Source organism: Pteropus vampyrus, unplaced genomic scaffold (genome assembly GCF_000151845.1).
Source record: "Pteropus vampyrus isolate Shadow unplaced genomic scaffold, Pvam_2.0 Scaffold203, whole genome shotgun sequence".
NCBI lineage: Eukaryota > Metazoa > Chordata > Mammalia > Chiroptera > Pteropodidae > Pteropus > Pteropus vampyrus.
In genome coordinates this window covers 1,639,405-1,661,288 of record NW_011888984.1, presented here as the reverse complement: position 1 = coordinate 1,661,288, position 21,884 = coordinate 1,639,405, and the positions used below count along the sequence as shown (strand labels likewise).

The following is a 21,884-nucleotide window of genomic DNA, read 5'->3' as shown; positions in this document are numbered from 1 at the left end:
ATACAATTAATAGTTACTCTGATACAAAAGAAAATGACCTTTCAGGGTAAGAGATGATGGATGTTTCAACAAAGGCAGTGTGGATGCCAAGGAGGCCATGCCTTTGGGACTTCTGCTGGAGGCCCAACAACAGGACTTGGGAATGGCTCTGGGGGAGGGGAGTGAGGGAAGAGACCGAGGCGATTATCTAGGAATCTGGCGTGGAGGACTGAGTAGGTGGCGAGGCAGTCGTTGGGAGGGGGACCTGGGAGGAAGAAGACATTGGGTGATGAGGGTTGGTATACGAAGGAGACGTTTCAATGCCAGGAGCAGTGCCTCACCCAAACTTCCGTTAGGTAGGTGAATGAATGTCTCTGTGGACTTTATTTTTGCCCAACCTGAGAGTCTTTGCTTTTGAATACCGGACTTTACTCCACCGACTTACTGTATAGCTCCTGATATATTTAGCCTTATTCTTGTCATATTTTTTTCATTCTGTTTTTCTCCTTACAAATCCTGTTCTACTAGTGGCTACCCCCTCTTGCCCCTCAACAAATTGAAATTCCTATTTTTCTAACAACATTAAAAATTAACCAAAATCTATATCCTCCTACCCAAGCAACTGAGGACTTGTGCACATTTTCACTTTCCTAAGTTTCACCAAGTCCATCTGGGTTTCTCAGGCAAGTGGGCCGGTCTCTCCTGTATCCCGTTGGGGGCGATTCTTCCTCACCGTCTCTGGATCCCAGGAAGGGTGTGGGGGCTCTGTCTGGGTCCAAGCATGGCGAAGGTGACACCCCGTCTCAGGTTCCAGGGAGAGCGTGTAGGAGAGATTGTCCTCGGAGCCTGTTTGTGGGGCATGGGTGGGAGGGATGGGATGTGGGTGCGATGAGAATGCCTCATGACCTGGGGACTAATCCCTATCCACCGATCCCCCTTCCTAGGACTGCTACGCCCTGGGTCTTACCACAGCTGGCATGGGGACTTGGTGTAGGTGGGATGGGGGCTCCGGGGGGGCTCACATCGCCCTTGGCCCCTGGCCTCTTACACTCCTCCTTCACTCGGTCTCTGCAGTGTTTGTGGCAACACAGCCCACAGTCTGGGGGGAGGCAGTGGTCAGCGGCCAGAGGCCCAGTCCATGCGCCCGTTCTTCCAGACTGCAGGTCCTGGATTCCCTACTCCCTCACCAATGCCCCACTCACCCCGACAGCGGTAGCCTTGCTTGGTGACACCCCAGAGCTGAAAAGGGAAAGCAGAATAGGTTACTTAGGCTAGGGGCGGAGGGCTGTGGATGGGGTGGGGAAACCATCCAGGTTTTGGAAATTCTCAAATTTCCAAGGCTTATGTGTGATCTGAGGATTAAAGAAATTTGGAGGTTCTCTCAAGTTTGAGAGTCATCTAGGCTATTAGAATTGGGTCAAATTTGGAATTAATACTGTGACTCCTGTGAACAGAAATTGTGTCTGTTGTGTTTCATGCTGTGTCCACCCACCACACACCTTGTGCCTAGAACTGAGCTGGCACACAGGAGGTGCTCGGTAAATATTTAGTGAATGAGAAAGCGAATCTGGGAAGTCGTCCAAGCTTTGTGAATTAGTCTTGGTTGGGAGATTGAAAGATTTGTCCATTATCCAGAATTCGAGCGTACGTTGCATTTGGAAATTATCCAGGGTTTGAATTATATGGAGTCTAGAGATTTGCAGATTGACTCTGTTTGGAGATAAGTCTCCCAGGCTTGTAGATTAAATAGGGTTTTAGGTATTACCCATGCCTTGGCAGTTGCCCAAGGGGGAGGTCATCTGGGATTTGGACATTAGCTAGACTTTGGAATTATCTGGGATGCAGAGAACATCCAGTGTTTGGGGTGTATTTGACACATAGGGATTATTTGAGGCTGAAGGGTTTCTTGGAATTTGGATTATCCGGGGCTTGAGAATTGAGTGTTCCAGGGTAGAGCTGGCTTCTGGGCCTGTGAGGACCTAGGACACTCTAGGGAAGATGGGCCCCAAGGGTGATAGCAGGCTGAGTGCTCACGAAGCCGCTGCAGCTGTTGCAGAAGGTGGGCTTGCGGAAGGTAACCTCATGGAAGGTGTGGAGGAAGGCCAGGCCCAGCTTGGAGCAGATGGCGCTGGCCCGGAGCAGGTACTCTGTCAGCTCCTCTCGGCTGAAGGAGCCACTCCTGGGGGCAGGGACAGCACTTCAGCATGGCTGCGCCCTTTCTCCCAGACCCATGAGTCCTGGTGACTCCAGCAGTCCTGTCTTTGGGGAGCCCAGGGGTCAGAGCACTCACCCTTGGCGTGGGGGTGGGTGAAGCCCATGGCAGGCAAAAGGGAAATTGCCTGAGAGTCGCTCAAAGTCTTCCTGAGAGATGGCTCCCCGACCCTCGGGATCGTAATTCTTGAATACGGACTTCAGAGGAGCGTGGGAAGGGAGAGTAAGGCCAGTGATGATCCCGGCAGTCTTAGAGCCCGTCCTCCAGGTCAGGGCTGTGCAGGTACCTTCCTTCCCAGCCCCCCGCGGCCAGGCCACAGCCCCCTCCTTACCTCCACCAGCTGCTCCACATGCCGACCCAGGGTGGCCCTGTCGGGCTTGGGTGTCACGCCAGGAGCCCACTGCACCACCGAGGGGGCTTTGAAGGGGGAGGGTGGCTGGGGCAGTGACAGAAGGGCTAGTTAGTCAGTGCATAGCTTGGGCTGGAGGTCAGAGGTCAGGGGTCAGTTCTCACCAGACTCTTAGGATAGCGGGGCTCCCGGGCGTAAGAAAGCTCATAGATCTCGTCCTCCGTGTAGAAGAGATCCAGGGAGAGCTGGGGCGGGAAGGGCATTACAGATCCTCTGTCTCCATCCTCCTACCTGTAGCCTGTGCCCTACCTGGACCCCTAGCCTCCTCTTCTTCCCAAAGCCCCTCTTCTCTAGGGACCTCTCAGGTCCTCTCTTCCACTGAGACCCATTCACTCTCCATACCACTTGTCCCCTAGTCCAGAAATGTCATTTTCTCACTGAGGCTTTTTATTTATTTATTTTTTTGATCCCGTTTAAAATCACATACTCCTGCCAGGTTCCATGCCTTTTTCTGCCTTAATTTCCTCTATCCACTGATCATGTAAAAGACCATATGATTTACTTATTAGCTTTGTTTTATGGGTGGTTTCCCCACTAGGATGTCAGCCCCACAAGAACAGCAGTTTTTCTCTGACTTGCTCACCACTGTGAGCATAAGGGCCTGAAGTGGTGCCAGGCTTAGAGTGGGTGCTTAGAAAATATTTGGCTGATGGCCTTCCAGCACCAGCAAGGCATAGGGCCTTTGGCACCGCTCATCTTAGGACAGGGCCAGCTTCACGGGCAGGCCGCACACTTAGAAGGGCCCCCGCTTCATTTAATGTCCTACCATCACTGTCTTGAAATTCTTAAGAATTTGGAACAAGAAGCCCCATATTTGGGCCTTGCAAATTATGTAGCTGGGCCAGTTTTAGGGTCTGAAAATCAACTTTTCAGTCTTAAACTACATGGCTCTCAGTGGCCCAATCTCTCTCAGTTTATAGCTCCTTAGAATATTAGAATATATATTCCCCAAATCCCCCACTCCCCATTTTAGGACATAGTGTGGTGGTTCGTATATGTTAAAACATGGATTCTGAAGCCGGCCTGCCTGGGTTCAGATCCAGGTTTTACTTCTGTGGGACCGTGGGCAAGTGACCTCGCCTCTGTGGCCCTCGGTTCTCCAGTCCGTAGACTGGGCATGATAAGGGTCCCCGCCTTGGGGTTGTGAGGATGAAATGAAGTATTCTGTAGAAAGTGTCGAACATGATATGTGGCAGAGAGTAAGTGATTAATTACTGTTACTAGCTTTTTGCTTAGATTCCTGAATATATTAAAACTTGGAATTTTGGATTACTGACATGAGAAGCTCAGATCCTTGGAATTCAGAAGTGCGAAAGCCCAAAAAATTTTGGAGTTCAGATCAATGGATACTTGAGTTGCTGGGGGAATTGGGGGAAAAAATGCATCATCTTTATAGAGCTCACTGTGTTCCAGATACTATTTTAAGTACTTTATGTGAGATATATTATTGATCGATCCTTCTCAACGACTCTGTGAGTGGGTCCTATTATTATCCCCACTTTTCAGATAAGGAAACCAAGGCCAAGGGGTTAAGTGACTTGCCTAAGGTCACACAGCTGGGGAATAAAAGCCCCTAGAAGCTCTGGTTTCAAAGCCCACACATCCCAGCACTATTCTCTCCTGGTCCCGCAGCCCCTCACCCACCCAGGACCCTAAATCTCAGTCCCGCAGGCTCAGCCTCCAGGAGCCCAGCTGGAATGGGGCAGCTCACCGTGAGCAGGTGCAGCAGGTCCTCGTTGGCACTGCAGGGGGGGTGCTGCTTCTGGAGGGCTGCCAGCTCCTGCAGCCGTAGGTACAGGCTGTTGAGCTTGGGAAGGTGCAGGCGGCCGTCGGGCAACCTGTCAGGCTGTGCCTCATGCAGCGACACCAGGTCCTTGAGGTGCACACCCAGCACAGGCAGCCGGAAGCCTGTGCAGCCAGCCCAGGTGCGGCGGTAACAGGCATAGTTGTTGTGGGCAGCGAGGAGCTCAGTCAGCTCCAGCAGGGTCTGTGTGGGAGGCCATGTTATGGATGGGGGCGAGGGAGAGCATGTTATTGAGAAAGCAGGTTATGCTCCCTTAGCCCCTGGAGGTATATCCTAGCAGCCTCCTGTGTGGGCTCCCAACTCTCAGGGACCCAGTGCCGTTTTGAACACCTCCCGAGCCCTTTCATGTTTCACAATGGCCTCAGCATCCCCCAAAACTGCTCTTCCTCTTGGGTCCCCATCTCTCATTCCCCAGGCTAGAGTGATTTTTTAAAAACCCAAATTTGATCGTGGATGCTGCCATTATTCCCAGACGTCCGCAGCTCTCCAGTGCTGGGAAAAGCCCGGACACCTTAGTTCAGCCTGCAAGAGTCACCAGGATCTCCCACTGGGCATCCGCCTGGTCTCCTGCCACATCCTGACCTCAGCCACACACTGGACTCCTGAATGACCCACTCTCCCCAGACATTCTCAGGACATCCCCGACGCATGCTCCTCCCGTGGGTGGCCCAAATGTTGGTGTGGTTGGGGGCATTGTTTTACTCCCCACCCGGACTATAAGTTCTCTGCTAGCATCTCATTTGTCTCCCTCCAGTCCTGCTTAGGACCAGACACGCAGAGTAAGAGGGGTCAGCATGATGGATGGATGGGTGAAGAGGGAGGAAGATGGCAGAAGAGGACAGGGCCTGGAGGTCTGTTGGATTTGGAGGAACAAGGTCTCCAGGTGGCTCCAGGGCCGAGGGCAGGGATGCAAGGGGGTTGGGGAAAAGTATGTGGCTGGGGGGTCAGGATAGCTGACTGCCGGAACTTTGGGGAGGGTAGTGGCCCTTCACCTTTGTGCTGTCAGGGCTCAAGTGGGTGTGGGAGTCCTTGAGCCTGGAGATGGCACTATGACACAGGCCTCCCGTGACCGCCATCAGTGTGTTGAAATTCTGCAGCTGGTGGAGCCTCTAGGAAGGAAGGGCAACACAAAGGTGGTGGGTGTCACATGGCAAGCTGGGGGTTCAGAGGACAGCATCCCAGCTGAGAGTATCCCATCGAGTTGGGGCGTTAGGCATGTGTTGGTATGGGCCAATGCGGGCATCAGACAGGCGAGATGCGTCAGGCAGGGGTGGGCCACGACCACGTTATGAAGGCGTTACACAGAGGTCAGGCAGGTGAAAGACTAATGTGAGGTTAGAAAAAAAGGGGAGTCAGGCAAGTATGGGGTGTTAGACAGGTCGAGGGACTAGACAGATGTTTGTCAGACAGGTATGGGGACTCAGATAGATGTCAGGGTGTCAGGACCCTGGGGAGCCTATTGCTCTGAGAGTCAGAGAGATGAGGGGAGACAAGAAGGCCTGGGCTCTGGGCCAATGGGGCCACAGTGATATGGAGGGGTCAGGTAGACATGAGACAGGTGTGGGGTCAGATGGGCATCAGGGGGAATTGCCTCGCCTTCCCTTTTTCGAATTTGAAGGGCACAGGTCGCTGGGGGCAGAAAGTGGAGCCAGGGAGGAGTGGAAGATGCTCAGACCAAGGACACCCGCAGGCAGGCGAACGCGCCAGAACCGCAGGTCTCAGAGGCGGGGCAGGGGAAGCTAGGCCATGGGAGACCTCAGAGGAAGGGCGTAGCCTGCGAGGAAGTACGCGAAGGGGCGTGACCACGTTGGGGAAAGGGGGCTTCCCTTTTCTTCAGAAGGGAGAGAATATGTCTGCAGGGGAGGGAATGACACATGGGGCGGGGCCAGGGAGAGAGCTGAAGAAGAGGGGGTGAGGAGGGATGTAGTCACTGTCCCAAAGGGACGGCCGGGCCTAGTGACTAGGGTAGAGGATGACGTAAGGGGGTGGGCATAAAAGAGACTCTTTCACTGCCTTGAGGATAGAATATTCGGGTATAAGGCTTGAGAGACCGAGCCAGGAGGGACGTCGTCAACTGCTACGTCTAGGACCAAGGGGTGAGGCCAGGGCGGGTTCTACGCGGTGATATCAAGGCCAAGAAACAAGGGTCGCCAAGTCCGGGTTAGAGAGTCAGGACTGGAGGGCGGAGCCAAAACTTGGTGACTGGTGACGTCACCGCCTAGGATGGACAGCCGGAGAAGGGGCAGTTGTGTTGGGTGAGCAGAGCACCCAGAAAGCGAGCAGGGAGGCGGGGAGGGCCTTACCTGAGCCACGTGGATGAACTTGTCAAGCACCTGTGCGCGCTGTGCGGGCCCGGGACGGCTCAGCACCATGACTTGCACCCAGCGGGACACGCTGTTGCTGAGACCTACGGATCCCTCTAGGGCTGGGCAGCCCCGCACTGAGCCCTGCAAAACGTAGTCCCGCAGGTCCTGGGGCTGCGGGTGAGGTGGGCGTCAGGGAGCGCCGTGGCACTCAGGCCTTGCGGGCCTCTCACAAGCCCATCGCCCCAGCAGTCACGATCTGCGATGTCCTAGCCCGGCTAGCTTCACAGTGAGAATCCAGATCCCATTGGGGTGATCATGTCATTAAGTATATAAATGCCTAATCACTATGTTGTACACCTGAAACTAATATAATTTCACATGTCAACTATAACTGAAAAATAAATTTTAAAAAAGTATAAAACGGAACAAAACAACAGATTCTCATCTTGTCTTGAAATGATGATGACAATAGTTAATACATGTGTAGGTTGAAACATATGAAATTACCATTGGGATAGGTAAAATATGGCAAACTATGGCAATTTCAAATGGTTCTACCAGATAGCATTTACTCTGGACCAGTCACTGATCCTATTTTCAGCACTTACATGGGCCAGGCATTGTGACAAGCATTTTAAAATGGACACATTAATTTAATTCTTTCAACCTTCCAGTGAAGTATTACGACCTCTATTTTATAAACAAGAAAACTGATTCCCAGAGAGGTTAAGAAACTAGTTCAAAGTCACACAGGTAAGAAATGGCCGATGGATTTGAACCCAGTGCTCAGCCAGCTTAACTCATTTTCCTGGACCTTCTAGCACCCAAGTGTGAGTGTTTGAGATCCCTGCTGGAAGCCCTTGCTGGGGTCCTCTCAGTCCTGCCTGGCACCAGCCAAACCCCGCTCCACCACAAACCCTCCCTGGCTCCTCCTCCCCCCTGGAGGGAAGAGGCTCCTCACCGTTATAGTCTGGAAGGACCGAAACTCCAGGTAAGTGAGGTGCTGAGCCAACTCCTCTGTCTCCAGGTGGTCGAAAAGCAAGGACACTTTGCACTTTTTGCCCACGCTGGGGCTGTTCATGGAGGGCGGGGGGCCAGGGCCACCAGGACTCAGGCTGGGGGCAAAAAGGGGCAGGGTATTGGGAGGGCTCAGGGTGGAGGATGTTGGGGTGTAGAAGGAGATGGCAGAGTGGGGGTGGGGAGGGGAGGTGGGGGCTGACTCACAGGTTGGAGTTATCTCCCAGGCTCCTCTGGGCCAAGTTGCCCTCCTGCTCTACGGTGGCCCAGAAGCGACTTACAACCTCTTCTAACTGGGGCTCCTGGTGCACTGTCTCAGGGTGTTTGGTCATCCAGTACCTGAGCGTGGTTTATAGATGGTGGGATGAGGCTGGGGGTGGGGGTGAGGGTGGGCAAGTTCTCTAAAAGGGGTCTCTTGGGCTGAAGAATCTCTCAGTGCTGGGCTGGGGGACCTCTAGAAGGTCAGGGTTCAGAGAGGCATCAGGCTAGAGGGATCTCTGGGATATGGATAGAGGGCTTCTTAACATAGGCTGATGGATCAATGGGAGGTAGACTGGGGGATCTCTTGGAAGTGGAACTGCTAGGTAGCAGGATTGTGGAGGGTCTCAGGAACTAAGCTGGGAGCCTCTGGGGGTGAGATTATGGGAAAACAGCATAAGGGGGTCTAGAAGCTAGGCTGGGGTATGTGGGAAGTGGGGGGTTTGGAGATCAGAGCTGGAGGTGTCTGGGTCCCAGCTGGGAGAGGGTCTGTATGATCTGGTAAGGGGTCTCTAAGAGGTGAAGATTCTAAGGAGCAGAACTGGGAAGGTCTTAGGAACCAAACCAGTGTCTCAAAGTGGGAAACAGGCCTGGGTGGGTCTGTGGGGAACTGGGCTGGGAGTCTCTGGGAGGTGTTTTAGGGGGGTAGCAGGGTGAGGGTCATGAGTCATGGGAATGGGGGTTTTGGCTCAGCCCTACCTGACCAGGTGACAGATCTGCAGCCGCCTCAGCTCCTGCGTGTTCTCTTTGGCCTCCCGGTACTTGAGTTCTGGTTAAGGCTCTGATGTCCAGCACCCCAAACCTGCCTGCTCACCTTGTACCCATCTGTCAGACTCTCACGTCTCTGCCCTCTGCCCTCCCATCACTGCTCATGACCTTGGGAGGATATAAGGTCAGAAGACGGGCAGCAAGGTGGGCAGAAGGCAGCACCCAGCTGTGCATGGCCAGTACCATGTTGAGAATGTGGTCCCCGCGGCGCAGGCTGCCGGCCGAGTCTGGGGGCGGGAGAAGTGAGCTCTGTTAGAATGACTCCTGGACGATGATGGACTGCAGTCTCCAGAGCTGTTTGGACCACCTAATTCAGACCCTAGACTACTCTTGACTCCCTGCATGAACTTGGGCAAGCAACTTGGCCTCCTTGTGCCTCAGTTCCCTGGTATGTACTGTGTATGGACCAGCACGGCTCCTGGCAAGTCATACTGAAGGTGGAAATATCGTCAAACGTCCTCCCCCTCCGCATCTCAGGAAAGATAAACACAGGTGGCTCTCTTATTCCTAATGTAGTGATTGAAATTCATTTCACATACCCTATTTTATATCCCTCAGAACCGAGGCCTAAAGAGAAGCTTGACCCAATCTTAGGATTGGGGAGGCTGGCCGGGGAGGGGGACACTCACCAAAGGACTGGATGCATTTCTCCAGCAGCTCATCTTCGCTGCAGCCACCCTCGTTCAGCATGTCCATGGAAGCCATGATCTTGCTGATTTCCCGGGGACTGGGACACGTCTTGTGGCGGCGGGCCTGTCGGGGCCGGCCCCGCCCTCCTGTCTTCCCGGAACATTCCTGGTGGGACTTCCTGTGGGCACACCCCCCCCAACCCAGGGAATCATGTGAGCCCCTTCATTCAGGCAGAGCCCCAGAATCCTTCTTGACCCCAAAGCCCCAAGGCATGATGGGAGAAACTTCCTAAAGGCAAAGCCCCAAGGTCACTCCTGACCTCCTATGGACTCACAGAAGAAAACTCCAGGAGTTTCTCCTACAGGTAAACTCCAAGGGTTACTCCTGTCTCCTTAAGGGGTTTGGTCAAAGATCCTCAAGACTACTCTGAATCCCCCCAGAGAAACATGGGACATGGGAGATAACCCCAAGACTGCTAAGGACTCTAGGGAATCGCAAGAACTTTCTTCTGCAGGCATTGGCCCCAAATTCCCCTTGATGGCACAGTCCCAAGGCATTATGGGAGAGACTTCCTGTTGGCAGACCCCTGGGATTATTCCTGATTGTGCAAGGAATCATGGGAGAAGACCCCAGAATTATTCGTGCCTTTCCCAGGGAGAGTCATGGGAAATTCTGCCTTCAGGGAGACTCCTCAGAATTCCCCTTTGTTCTCTAACCCCTTCCCACCCCTTTTCCCCAGAGCCCTCAAGAGAGCAGTAGACCCCTAAGATGCCATCTTTCCCTCTTCCCCCACCTTGACCCCCTCCATCAAGCCAGCCCCTTGGCAGGACCTGAATCTTATCTGCCCACCTGAGCCCCTACATTTGGAACTCGAGAGAAGATACGGGTACCAAGTGTCTTCACCAGGGCTCTTCAGAGCTGGGCAGGGTCCCTGGGGCTGAGGCAGCTTCAAGGAAAGTTTAAAAATAACCCTCACTCAGCCTTGTGCCTCCCTGAGGCTCATGTTCCAGTTGGGGAAAGAGGGTAATGGAGAAACAGGGATGGCGCAGGGAGGAGGGAGAAGAATCCAGGCGAAAGGGCCTCGGTTTCCATAGCCAGACAAAATGGGGTTAGAGCAATGTATGCTGGCTGCGTGACTGCGTTAGTCATTTAATTTCTCTGGGCCTCGGTTTCCTCATATGAAGAATTCCTGGACCTTCCCCAGGAATCTATTATGAACGTTCAATGCCTTGCTCTTCAAAAATGCTAAGAGACTTAGTTTGCTTAGTTTGCTTAGGCTGTTAAGCGGCCAGGGATGGGAAAGCTGAACTTGAGACGCAAAGGGAGAAAACTGTGGCTCAGACTAAAGCCAGGCTTGAAGCATGGAGGTGAAATGGGAGACCCTCAGAACAAGGGCACTGCCATGTCCCTGGCGAACCCAAAGGGATCGGTATTGAAAGTTGTCGAGTAAAAGCTGGCATTTGCTGAGCACCTGTCTAGATCAGCGGCTCTCAAAGAAAGCACGGTCCCCAACCGATACCAACAGCAGCACCTGGGAGCCTGACATAAATACAAGTTCTCAGGCCTCACCCCAGACCTAAAGAATCAGAAACTTTGGAGGTGAACCCAGCAATCTGAGTTTTACAAGCCCTCCAGGTGGCTCTAATGTGTGCTGAAGCCCGAGAACCACTGGTCAAGACTGTCCCACTGAGAACGTAAGTGCCCCTCCAAGGAGGGGCTATGATTATTCTATTGATAAGAAACTAAGGCACGGAGCAGTTAAGTGACTTACCTAAGGTCATGCAGCCAGAAAATGAGGCAGCCAGGTCTCTACCATTAAACTGCTGGATATTATGGGGAGGGGACCCCTTTGTCCATCAGAGACATGCTGGAGGAAACTGGAGGACCTGCCGGGGCTAGGGACCCAGCCACCATCACCCCTGTGAGGACAGGAGGGCCCACTCGCCTAGGTGATAGAAGCCCCTTTTAGAACCTGCAGGCATAGCCAGCCGATAGGCCCTTACCTGCAAATTCTCTGCCCCTTGTAATGTCTGGAGCAGCGAGAAGTGGTTTAAGAGGCAGGAGAGCTGCCTTGTCCTGCGTCACGCTCCCCTCCCCAGGGGCAGGGCCCTGCAGGAGCCTGGAGTTTCCAGTCCAGGGGGCAGCGAGCACTGTGATGGGGAATCAGGAAGACCCCAGGGAGGACAGAGCACCCAGCCTAGGGAGCTAAGATGGGGGTAGGGCAGGGGGAAAGGGATTCAGAGCAGCTCCAATTCCAGAGAGAGCCAGGACAAACATCGGCATTCATACAAATAGCCCCAGCCCTGGCTGGCTCTGGACTCCCTGAAGCATCTTTCCACCTGGTACCCCCTGCTCCTGCCTTTGCTCCCAGAGGAGCCCCACACCCTACTTCCTTTTAGTGCCACCCAACCTTCCCACGCAGCCTGAGGCCAGGGGGTTAGGGTGCTTCAGGCTCTTTAGGGAGAGTCCTCTCACCTCTTGCTGTCTTTCCTGTTCATGCTTCCTGGGGGTGGGGGCGTGAAGGGGGTCTTAGGAGAGTCTGGCTCAGCTCCTCCCCCCCTCACCAATGCTCCAACTTCTTAGCCCCTTGGGAGCTGGGGCCTCCTCGGTGCTTGGGAAGAAAAGAGGAACTGCCCCTCCCCACCCAGCCCCAGGCCAGGGGGAAGGAAGAGGCTGGGGAGAGACCAAAGGTCCCCCCTCCCCCCACATGGGTATCCCTTCAGGCTGAGGTTTCCGGTGCTGCCGGCCCCCACCCCCAATCGCCAGGGCGGGCTCTTTATCTCCCCCATCTTTCTGTCTCTAGACCCGTGATTCTTTGCTCTGTCAGTTTCATACTTCAATAAAAGTGTTGCGTTTTTTTTTAAAGTATGCCTAATATGACACATTTATGTAAAAACACACTCAAAAGAAAAGTCTGTATTTCTACAGGGACGTATTCATGTATACACAGGCAAAGATTTGAATGGAAAGTTACAAGACATAGTATTTTGTATATTTCTTCTTGTTTCTTTTATTCTTAGTTTAGTCTTAAAAATACCATTTGTACCCCAGAAAACATTTTCACTTTATTACTTTCATTGTAACGAACCTTTATGTAGTGCTTACTGGATACCACACGCTTCTAAGGGGTTTTAAAATATTAACTCATTTAATCCTCACACAATCTTAAAGACTGTTACCTTGTTATGGAAACATCAGAACTGGAGATAAACCATCTGGGAGCCCCTTCCCCAACCCACGGTTCTTCTTATGCAGGGGCGACCAATATCAGATGTACTTGGGTTTCATCTGATCTGTTGGTTGTGTGTTTGTTCAGTTTCCTCGAATATGTGCTTTTTGTTTGTTTGTTTCTGTTTTTTTCTCATACCTATATGTGTCATACTTGACGTATTTTTTAACTGAAGTACAAGAAAGAGCACAAATCTTAAGTGTTTAGGTTGGTGAATTGTGACAAAATGCATATCCATGTGACAGTCACACAAATCAAGAAAGAGAACATCCCCAGCCCTTACCAACCCCTTGAGCCCCTCCCCATGGCTACGTCTCAAAACATAACCACCAGCCTGATTTCTAGCAGAGTAGTTCTGCCTGGTTTTGAATGGACTAATTTATGTTATATAAATTAGTATATAAATTGACTAATTTATCATTTCTGGCTTCTTCATTCAGCATCTTGTCTTTGTGATTCTTCCATGGAATTATATTTGGCTGTAGTTCATTCCTTTGTGTTGCTGTATAATCTTCCTTTGTGTGACTATTCCATGATTTACCAATAGATTTTTCCTGCGATGGGCATTTGAGTTGTGTCCAGTTTGGAACTGTTGTGAATATCGCTGCTGTGAACATTCTGGCTCCTGTCTTTTGATGAACAAAGTGTACAGTTCTGTAGGGTAGATACCTAGGAGAGGAATAAATAGGTCACAGTAATTAACGTGATTCTGCCAAACTGATATATCAGTTAAAAAATATGATTCTGTCAATTCAACCAAAGCTCTCTTCAAGGTGTGTTTTCGCTCTTTTCTTTTTTTCACTAAATGAAGTCGCCATGGATTTTTTTCACACTAGAACATTTAGACAAGCGTGGAGCCCATTCTCTTTAGCTTTACCGTGACGTGACATATCATATCGTTTCAGAGCTTCTCTCTGCATCTATTCTTCTTCCTGCTTCTTTTTCCTTCTCTCTCCCCAGTCTCAAGCTGTGCTCTCCACGACGTGCTGTCTGTCTGTCTGTCTGTCTCCAGCCTGTCTCTTCAGCACCTGCATCTCACGTAACAAGGTAATGGTCCTGGCTCAGCCAAGCTTGTGGTGTGAGAGCATCTCCAGGTTCCTGGGGAAGGTGGTGGGCGGGGAGCCTCAGGGAGGGAGGGGCTTGGAAAAGGCCCTGGCACCCGTATATTCTCTTGAGGCCCAAAGGGATGGTTAATACCAACAATAACACCGACAACCACAAAGGAAAAGATTTCTGAGGCAAACCACAAAAACTCATATGGCAGAAAAAGGATGCACTTGATAACATGCAAATAAGGATTTCTCTTAACGAGGACACCTTGGGACAAATATCAGATGATAGAGCGGGGATAGGTATTTACAACGTCTAAAATCAATGAGACATTAATACCTAGAAGGTAAGTGAACGGCTGCAAATCAGCAAGAAGTGTGTGCTGATCAGCCCTGCAGACAGGCCAGGAGCACACCTGCAGAACAAAGGAAGATGCCTGCTGGGATTGCTAACAACTCATTTCCCCACACCATGAAGGGAAAATGGGAAAAAGAGAGTCTTTAAGTGGTGCCCTACACAAAATAAAATTATTCATTCCCTATGGCTAAAACCATGGGGAACCTATGGATTCAAGCCTGGGGACTGCCAGCAGACCTTTCCCGCTACTAACTTTACCTTTACTGCTACATACTCTTATCCTTCCTCACTGTATGTCCACATCAAGGGAAATGGGTAAATAAAATCTTTAAACTGTAACTCACAGGAACTAAAGAATGATATACAAACTGAAACCTCCCCCCCCCGCCCCCGCCAACACTTGGGGTCTTTTTTTCCTTGTCTTGGCTTTTCGTCTTTGCCTTCTCTAGTCTTTGCTTTTCCCTTCTTTAATAAACTTTCCTTTGGGCGCGTGTTTGAATTCTTCCTACACTCTCTGCCAAGAACCTGCTTCTCTCTCGGTGCTGGGCTTGGTATCCCCCCAACTTGCAGGAATTTGCCCTGTCCTGCATCAGTTGGGGATGTGAGACCTAGGTACCCTCACACAGTTAGTGGGCAGCCATTCCTCGGAGGCCATTTGGCACTATTTAGTCAAATTAAGTGTGGCACGGAGCTGCCACCCAGCAATTACCTCCTGGGTGTGCATACCGAGACAGTCTCCCTCAATTCCATAAGGAGACATATACTAGTATGTTCACTGCAACATTAGTTTTGGGAGCTGGGGGCAGTCTGGGTATCCATCCCCAGAGGAGTGAGTAGATAAATAGAAAGGTACAGTCACCAGGGAGCCCTGCAAAGCCCCCCAGCCACAGCCCAGGAGTCCACAGAGCAACATGGCTAGGTCTTAAAACACATAATATTGACTGACAAAAAAAAGAAACACTATTAATATCTTATGATATAATGCACAAAGACAGAATAATTTTATATTATATATAAACTTAAAAACTTAATATTTAATATACGTGTGTGTGTTATATAATGTACAATAGATAGACATATAACTGTGTTGTACTATATAATTATATTGGCCTAAATATGTAATTGTGCATTATATAATTCAATAATATGCTACAAACTTACATGCTATGTTACAATTGTATCAATATATCAATATTTACGTAACACATAGCAACTTATTATACATTTAACATTTTATATATAATTTTATTAAACTGCAAGATTTTGTTTTGTATAACTCAATAGATACCATTATGTGTTAATAATAATTTTAATAGATCTATGTATCAGTCGCTTACCATGTAGTCGGCTCTAATTGGTTTCCTCATGGAATCTTCCCCGGGACCCCAGAAGGTGGGAACTATTCCAAATTAGCTCAGTTGACAGATGAGGAAACTGAGGCCCGGAGACATGAAGCTGCCAGCCTGGCAGGAGGCCCTAGTATATGTGGCTTCCTGCGTTGGGCCTCCAGGCCCCACAGCTGTCTTTTTTAGGGAACTGCAGAGGCCCTCCGCCAGGGCTCCTAGGAAAAAGCTGGTTATCCCTGTTAGAGCTCCCCTATTTACAAAGCCCAGGATGCTCATCCGCACAAAGGGATGGCCCAGCTAGTAGCCCTCAGTGGCTCAGGTGGCCCCTGAAGAGAAGGAGGGTTAGAACTCTAAGGGCAGGGCCTGGCTGTGGGGAAGTGGGTTTTTGTTATAATTAGGAGATTTTATGCAAATAATGAGACAGTAAAGCAGAATGTTTAAGAACCGTGTGCCAGGGTTTGACTCCCCTGCTTAGCCTCTGCGTGATCTGGGGCAAGTCACTCCATCCCTCTGTGCTCAGCTTTCCTCATCTGTAAGAGTATTGTCATCACAAGATCATTGTGAGAACTACGTCATTTATTCTGGTCATGTCCTTAAAACTATACTTGGTAAGGACCACACATTTTTATTTTCTCCTCGAAACCATGTGAATTGTTTAGCAGGATTGTTGTGAGAACTAAATGAGATGCAGTAAAAAGATCTTAGCTCGGGGCCTGAAATGCAAGAGGCATGCAAAAGACATCTGCTACGGCTATTATTCATGCCTCACAGTTTCGATGATGATGATGATGGTGATGATGAAGAAGATGATGATGATAACAACACCTCCATAACATTTACTATGCACTGGTATTGTTTTAAGTGCTGTAAATAAATGATATCATTTAATCCTTGCAACAGTCCTGTGAGATACGTACTATAAACATCCTCTTTATCAGTTGGGGAATCTGAGGCAAGGAGAGGCGAAATGAATTCTCCAAGATCACACAAAGGAGTGACAAGACCGGGACTCGGATATGGACTGTCTGACTGAGAGTCCTTGTTTTTAATCACTATGTACGCTGCTTTTTAAAGTCCGGAGACTTGGTGCACATCCTGGCTCTGTTGTATGACATCAAGCAGGGGCTCCCCGCTCAGCGCTTCAGTTCGCAATCTGTGAAATGGGAGAATGATGGCCTCTTTACAGTGGAGGTGGAGAGAGGACAGCTAGCTACCTTCTAGACGCTCCTCCTTTGCCCCGCCCGGCCCAACGCATGCTTCAGGGACAGGTTTGGGGACTGTGGGCGGGGCTCTGGCAAAGGGCGTGGCCTGAGTCGTCCTGGCCCAATGGGGACGGAGGGGATGGGCACCTCCTCCCGGCTCTGTCCAGCACGCGAGTCCTCCTCGCAGTTCCATCTGCCTCGCGGGTGCCTCTGACGTCCCCTGAGGTCTCCGACCCCAGCCCGCCCCCAGCCCGCCCGCCCAGTCTGAGTCCTTCCTATTCTTCGACCTCAGCCCCGGCCCCTCGGGCCTCGACATCATGGGAGACGGAGGAGAGGGTGAGGACGAGGTCCAGTTCCTGAGGACGGTGCGTACCTGTGTTAGGGGTCTCTGGGGCTATCTTTCGGGTTCCTCTGAACGTCTCTCTGTCTCCGATGTCTCTGTCCTGATCGCTGGTAGTCTCTGAGACTCGGGGTCTCTTCCTCTCCCTTTGGGTAACTGTCACTCTGTCTTTCTCAGTTTTTGTCTGTCTTCGTCCCCCCCGCCACCTTTCTCACTACAGAGAATTAGCAGGATTTGGGACTGCAGAATGGGTAAAGAGATCTTCCGCCACCATCTCTTCTGACGTTAGCGATTTGTCCCGGAGACGGGGGCGGGGGGCGGCGATGAGGCAGCACCCCCTCCCACCACCCTGGAGGCAGGCACTTGGGAAAGTGGTTCTAATTCCTGAGCTTAATTTAGCCGCCCCCTCCCCCCGACTAGCGTTAATTTTCTCCTTGCTCCAGACTCTGACCTATTTAAATTCTTGGGAAGACCCAACTCCTTTGAACTCCTAGCCCTTGAGGGTCTCCTGGGGGTCCCTCAGGTTCTGGGTCTCCTTTCTTTCCCCCTTTGGTTTTGGGGGGTCGATGTGGCTGTCAACGGTCTGTGGATGGTGTCTCTCTCTCAGTCTCCGTGGGCTGTCTCTGTCTCTCTGTCTCTGTCTTTGTCTGTTTCTTGGCTTCAGGCCCTCGCATTTCACTCTGCCTCTCTAGCTCTGTCTCTCCCTGCATCTCTGATCCCCCGCTGGGGGCAGGGATGGGAATTGGAACAACAGGTGTCTCTCCCAGAATAGCCTGCTTTTCTGGGGCCTGGGCAGGGGATGGGGAGATGGGGGGAGGGGCTGCCCATCTCGGAGTCCTTCCCACTTTTCCCTCCCAGCAGCTCAGCTGGATGTGGGGTCTGAGTATGGGAGATGTTCTTTCTTTTGGGCCAGGTCTGCTGACCCTGCACTAGCCCCTCCCCTCCCCCTCTGGGCCCTGAGAAATGCTGACACAGCATTCTGGCCCCAGAATAGGGCCCCGGTGAACAGGTCTGGTTTCCTGTGAGGGAGGAACAAACAGCTGGGCTGGTAATGAAGGATAGAGACAGCTGGACATTTAGCCATGGGAGAAGGCCTGGTTTCACCCTAGACTCTTGCTTCAGCTCCAGCCCTTTAGCAGACACCATGGGTTAGGCTCACTCCTCCTCCTGGCCCTAATAAGACATGGCCATGGCCATCAGCCCCTGAGCCACTCTACATCAGGACCTGTGCCTAGGGCCTTGGCCTTCTGAGGCGTCTAATTATATCCTTGCTGCCCTATCTTCTGAGGTAAGGCCCTATCTTTATCTCCCCGGGAGATCTGAGGAAAACCAAGGCCTGAGTGGTAGAGTCATTCGCCCAAGGTCAAGGCCAGGAAGTGTCATCTCTGGATGCCCCTGGGGCTCAGCCCTCCTGCTTTCACAAGAGGAAAACTGAGCTCAGACTTGCCAAGGTAGCCAGTGTTAAGTTCTAGAGGCCCAGCACTGGCATCTCTTGGCCGCAGGATCACTGTGTTTCCTTGAACTTTATTGAGGCATGTATGGTGGTTTTCTCAAACTTTTTGGACTTCACCCCAGCAGTAAGAAATATACTTTATATTGCAACTCAGTACATGCACATACATACATTATAAAAATTAACTTTACTGAAGTAAAATTGATGTGTAGTAACTGCACTCATTTTAGGTGTTACAGTTCAATGAGTTTTGACAAACTGTACACAGTCATGTACCTATCATCATAATCAAGACGAAACGCTTCCTGTACCCCAGAAAGTTCTCTCTTGCTCTTTGCAGTGATCACCCTGCCCATCTGCTTTATGTCACTGCAGATTCCACTACTCATTCTAGTGTTCGTAGACCGTGCACGCTCATTTGTCTTGCTTCTTTGGCTCAGCATAACACCTTTGACGTTCATCCACGTAGCAGGTATCAAAAGTTCAACTCCTTTCGGTGCCAGGGAGTATTCCATTGTGTGAATGTGGCACAATTTATTTATCAGTTCACCTGTGGATGAACATCAGGTTGCCTCCAATTCACGCTACTATGGATGAATTACGTGCATTTACACACACATGCAGACACACGCACTCACACACGCACACGCACGACACACACCTATTTTTCACTGAAACAAGTTTCAAAAAATGTAGATAGCCAGCTCTTGGAACACAAGGGGCAGGTTGCATTTTCTGTTCTTGCTCTACTTATTTTCCTTTTTAACTGTAGTGTCTATAGCCCCCAAATTGATTTCGTTTCCCTTTGATGGGTGGCAACCTCTAGCCCACTCTGCCTGGGTTTCTCAAAGCATGCCGCATGTCAGAACCTCCTGAGGACTGGTTAACGGTCCAGATTCCCTGCTCGCCTCAGCGCCACTGCATCAGGCTTCTGGTGCTGGGGTGGGGCAGGGGGACTGGGGCAGCAAGGTCTGATGCAGGAAAAGGTCAGAGAATCACTGGTGTAGTGATCAGGCCCCCTGTCTCCGGCGTATACCCTGGCTTTGCCATTTGCCTGCTTCCTAACTTGGGGCAAGTGATTTTTCCTTTTTTCTCTAGCCTGAATTCTCTAATCTGAAAAACAGGGACCGTGCTCACTGCAGCAACACATAGACTAAAACTGAACAATGAGGAGAAAAAATATGTACCATGAGGGTTTGAGGGGTCCACGCAGAATCTCTCCGAGCTCATCTCCTCCCAGTCTCGCCCTCACTCCTGCCGCCACCGCCATCCTGACCCCTTTGCTGCTTCTCAGCACCCTCTGCCCCTCCAGCTACGGGACTTCGCACATGCCGTCCCCTCTCCCTGGAATGTTCTTCCTCAGAGACCATCAGGCCTGAATCCTTCTCATTATTTGGATAAGGTTTACGGTTTAGGATAGAGTGTTAGGCTCAGCTCAAATGTCACCTCTTTGGAGAAGCTAACACTTCACCCCCCACACACACGCTGATGTCATCCCTACCCCAAAAGCCTCTCTCTTACTCACCCTGGGTAATTTTTTTTTTCCATTACACTTATCACTGACCTTAAAATTATGAAACTATTCACCTGTTTGTTGCATCTCCCCCACAGATGTCAGCTCCATAAGGACAAGAATTCTGTCTGCTTTATTCGCTGCTCTGTATCTATTGCTCAGATCAGTTCCTGGTAATAGTAGATGCTCAATAGGTGCCTATCAAATGAATGTAAAGTCCTGAGCATAAGGCCTAGCAGACAGTAGTGCTTAATAAGTGCAAGCTATGTGATTCCTATGAATACACACGCGTCAGGATGTCACAGTTGAGGGTTACAGAATAGAGCTGTTGCGGGGCCTCCTGCCAACAGGTCGACTCTCTGTCCTTCCTCTTAGGCTGGATAGACAGACTGAGGGCTGCCAGTGGGGATCGAAGCTGGAGACTGGAATGTTTGTGTGATATGCTGGAAGGGCTAGAGGCTGTGTGACCTCGGGTGGGACGCCTAAGCTCCTTGAAACTGTTTCTTCCGCTGTAAAATGGAATAACCACTGCCTTCCTCAGCAGTTAAGGGCTGTGGTCTCCATCATTTTTGACTGACACCTTTATCAGTGAAAACACTGAGCACTCCTCATGTACACTTATGCTAGTGATAAATGTAGATGTGGGCTACTATAGTAATATATTAAGAGGTGGTCTAGTGTTCTAAGAGTGTGACACATAGAACCACAGAGTTGGGATCAAATACCAGCTATGCCGTATGCCAGCTGTGTGACTTCAGGCAAGTTACTTTCCCTCTCTGGGCCTCAGTTTCCACAGGTTCACATAATAAGATTTACCTCAGCAGATTGTTGTGGATTAAATGAGTAATGCATGTGAAGTTCTTGGAATGCGACATTCCAAGACATAGAAGATGCTTCTATTGTACTTAAATTTTAATTTGTAATCTTGAAATTATTTCAGACTTAGAGAAAAGTCGCAAGGTTAGTTCGGAGAATTCCCGTACAGCTTTCAGTCATTTTCCCCAGATGTTAAGATCTGGCACATCTACTTTCTTCTCTTCTCCTCTCTTCTCTTCTCTCTCTCTCCATTTCCATATTTTTTTCCTGACTAAGTTGTGGACCTCATATCCTTAATCTTTAAATATTTCAGTGTCTATTTCCTATAAAACAGGCCAGTCTCTTACAAAGCACAGTAGTTATCAAAATCAAGGGATTTAGTATCACAATGATACCACTGTCTAATTTACAGCCCTTATTCAGCTTTGACCAGTGGCTACATGGCCATAATTTGTGGCATTTCTCCTCCATCCAGGATCCAGTCCAGGCTCTGGCATCTCATTCACGTCTCGTTAGAAAGAGCCCCTTAAATGATAACTATTTTTAAGATGATACACAAAAGACAAATTAGAGAAGGCCGAGCTTAGAAGCCATTGAACCGATACTTTCCACCCTCTGATGGTTCACCTCGTGGACCCCATCCGGGAAGCCTCTGGAGCCAGCTGGGTTCAAATCCCAGCTCCTCCCCTTATCAGCGCTATAGTCTTGGACAAGCCATGTCCTCTCTTTGAGCCTCAGTTTCCCTATTTTAAAATGGAGATGACACGGACCCCTATCTCATGGAGATGGTAGAAGCACAGGCCCCTACTTGAACAATTCTCTTTCATGAGAAGGGTGGGGTGAGTGGCCATAATATGCAATGTCTATAAGATGCGGGCAGGTGCCAGCCAGCCCTGACTCCTGGTCCCGTCCCCAGGACGACGACGTGGTCCTGCAATGCAGCGCCACCGTGCTCAAGGAACAGCTCAAACTCTGCCTGGCAGCCGAGGGCTTTGGCAACCGCCTCTGCTTCCTGGAGCCCACCAGCAATGCCCAGGTCTGCTCCGGAGGGAGGCCGGGGCTGGGGAACGAGGGGCTCTGAAGGGGCACAGAGTTTGGAGTTCAAGGAACAGGGCTCTAGGGGTCTGAAAAGGGGGTGCTTACAGGAGAGAAAACAGGGAGGGAGCTAAGAGGGAAAGGGGGCTGGAGGTCTGAG

At 50.6% G+C, this 21,884-nt stretch overlaps 2 protein-coding genes across 2 annotated transcripts in view; one reads left to right on the top strand and one right to left on the bottom strand.

Annotated features, from left to right (window-relative positions):
• Positions 1-6: 6 nt before the first annotated feature.
• RASGRP4 (RAS guanyl releasing protein 4) lies at positions 7-12,003 on the bottom strand. Its single transcript, XM_023537925.1, has 17 exons — positions 11,859-12,003; positions 9,383-9,561; positions 8,862-8,980; positions 8,685-8,746; positions 7,935-8,066; positions 7,672-7,825; positions 6,708-6,881; positions 5,397-5,513; positions 4,312-4,587; positions 2,705-2,785; positions 2,523-2,627; positions 2,270-2,388; positions 2,014-2,158; positions 1,182-1,218; positions 947-1,078; positions 713-825; positions 7-244 (listed from the first exon to the last, which is right to left on the bottom strand). The coding sequence occupies exons 1-17, from the start codon at positions 11,879-11,881 to the stop codon at positions 188-190; spliced, it is 2,025 nt and encodes a 674-aa protein (XP_023393693.1). The 5' UTR covers positions 11,882-12,003; the 3' UTR covers positions 7-187.
• A 4,881-nt stretch (positions 12,004-16,884) lies between these two features.
• The window catches only part of RYR1 (ryanodine receptor 1), a 110,487-nt gene continuing 105,487 nt past the window's right edge, over positions 16,885-21,884 (top strand). Inside the window, exons 1-2 of the mRNA XM_011372340.2 lie at positions 16,885-16,932; positions 21,606-21,725. Of these exons, the coding sequence (XP_011370642.1) occupies positions 16,885-16,932; positions 21,606-21,725 (168 nt within the window). The remainder of the gene's footprint in view (positions 16,933-21,605; positions 21,726-21,884) is intronic.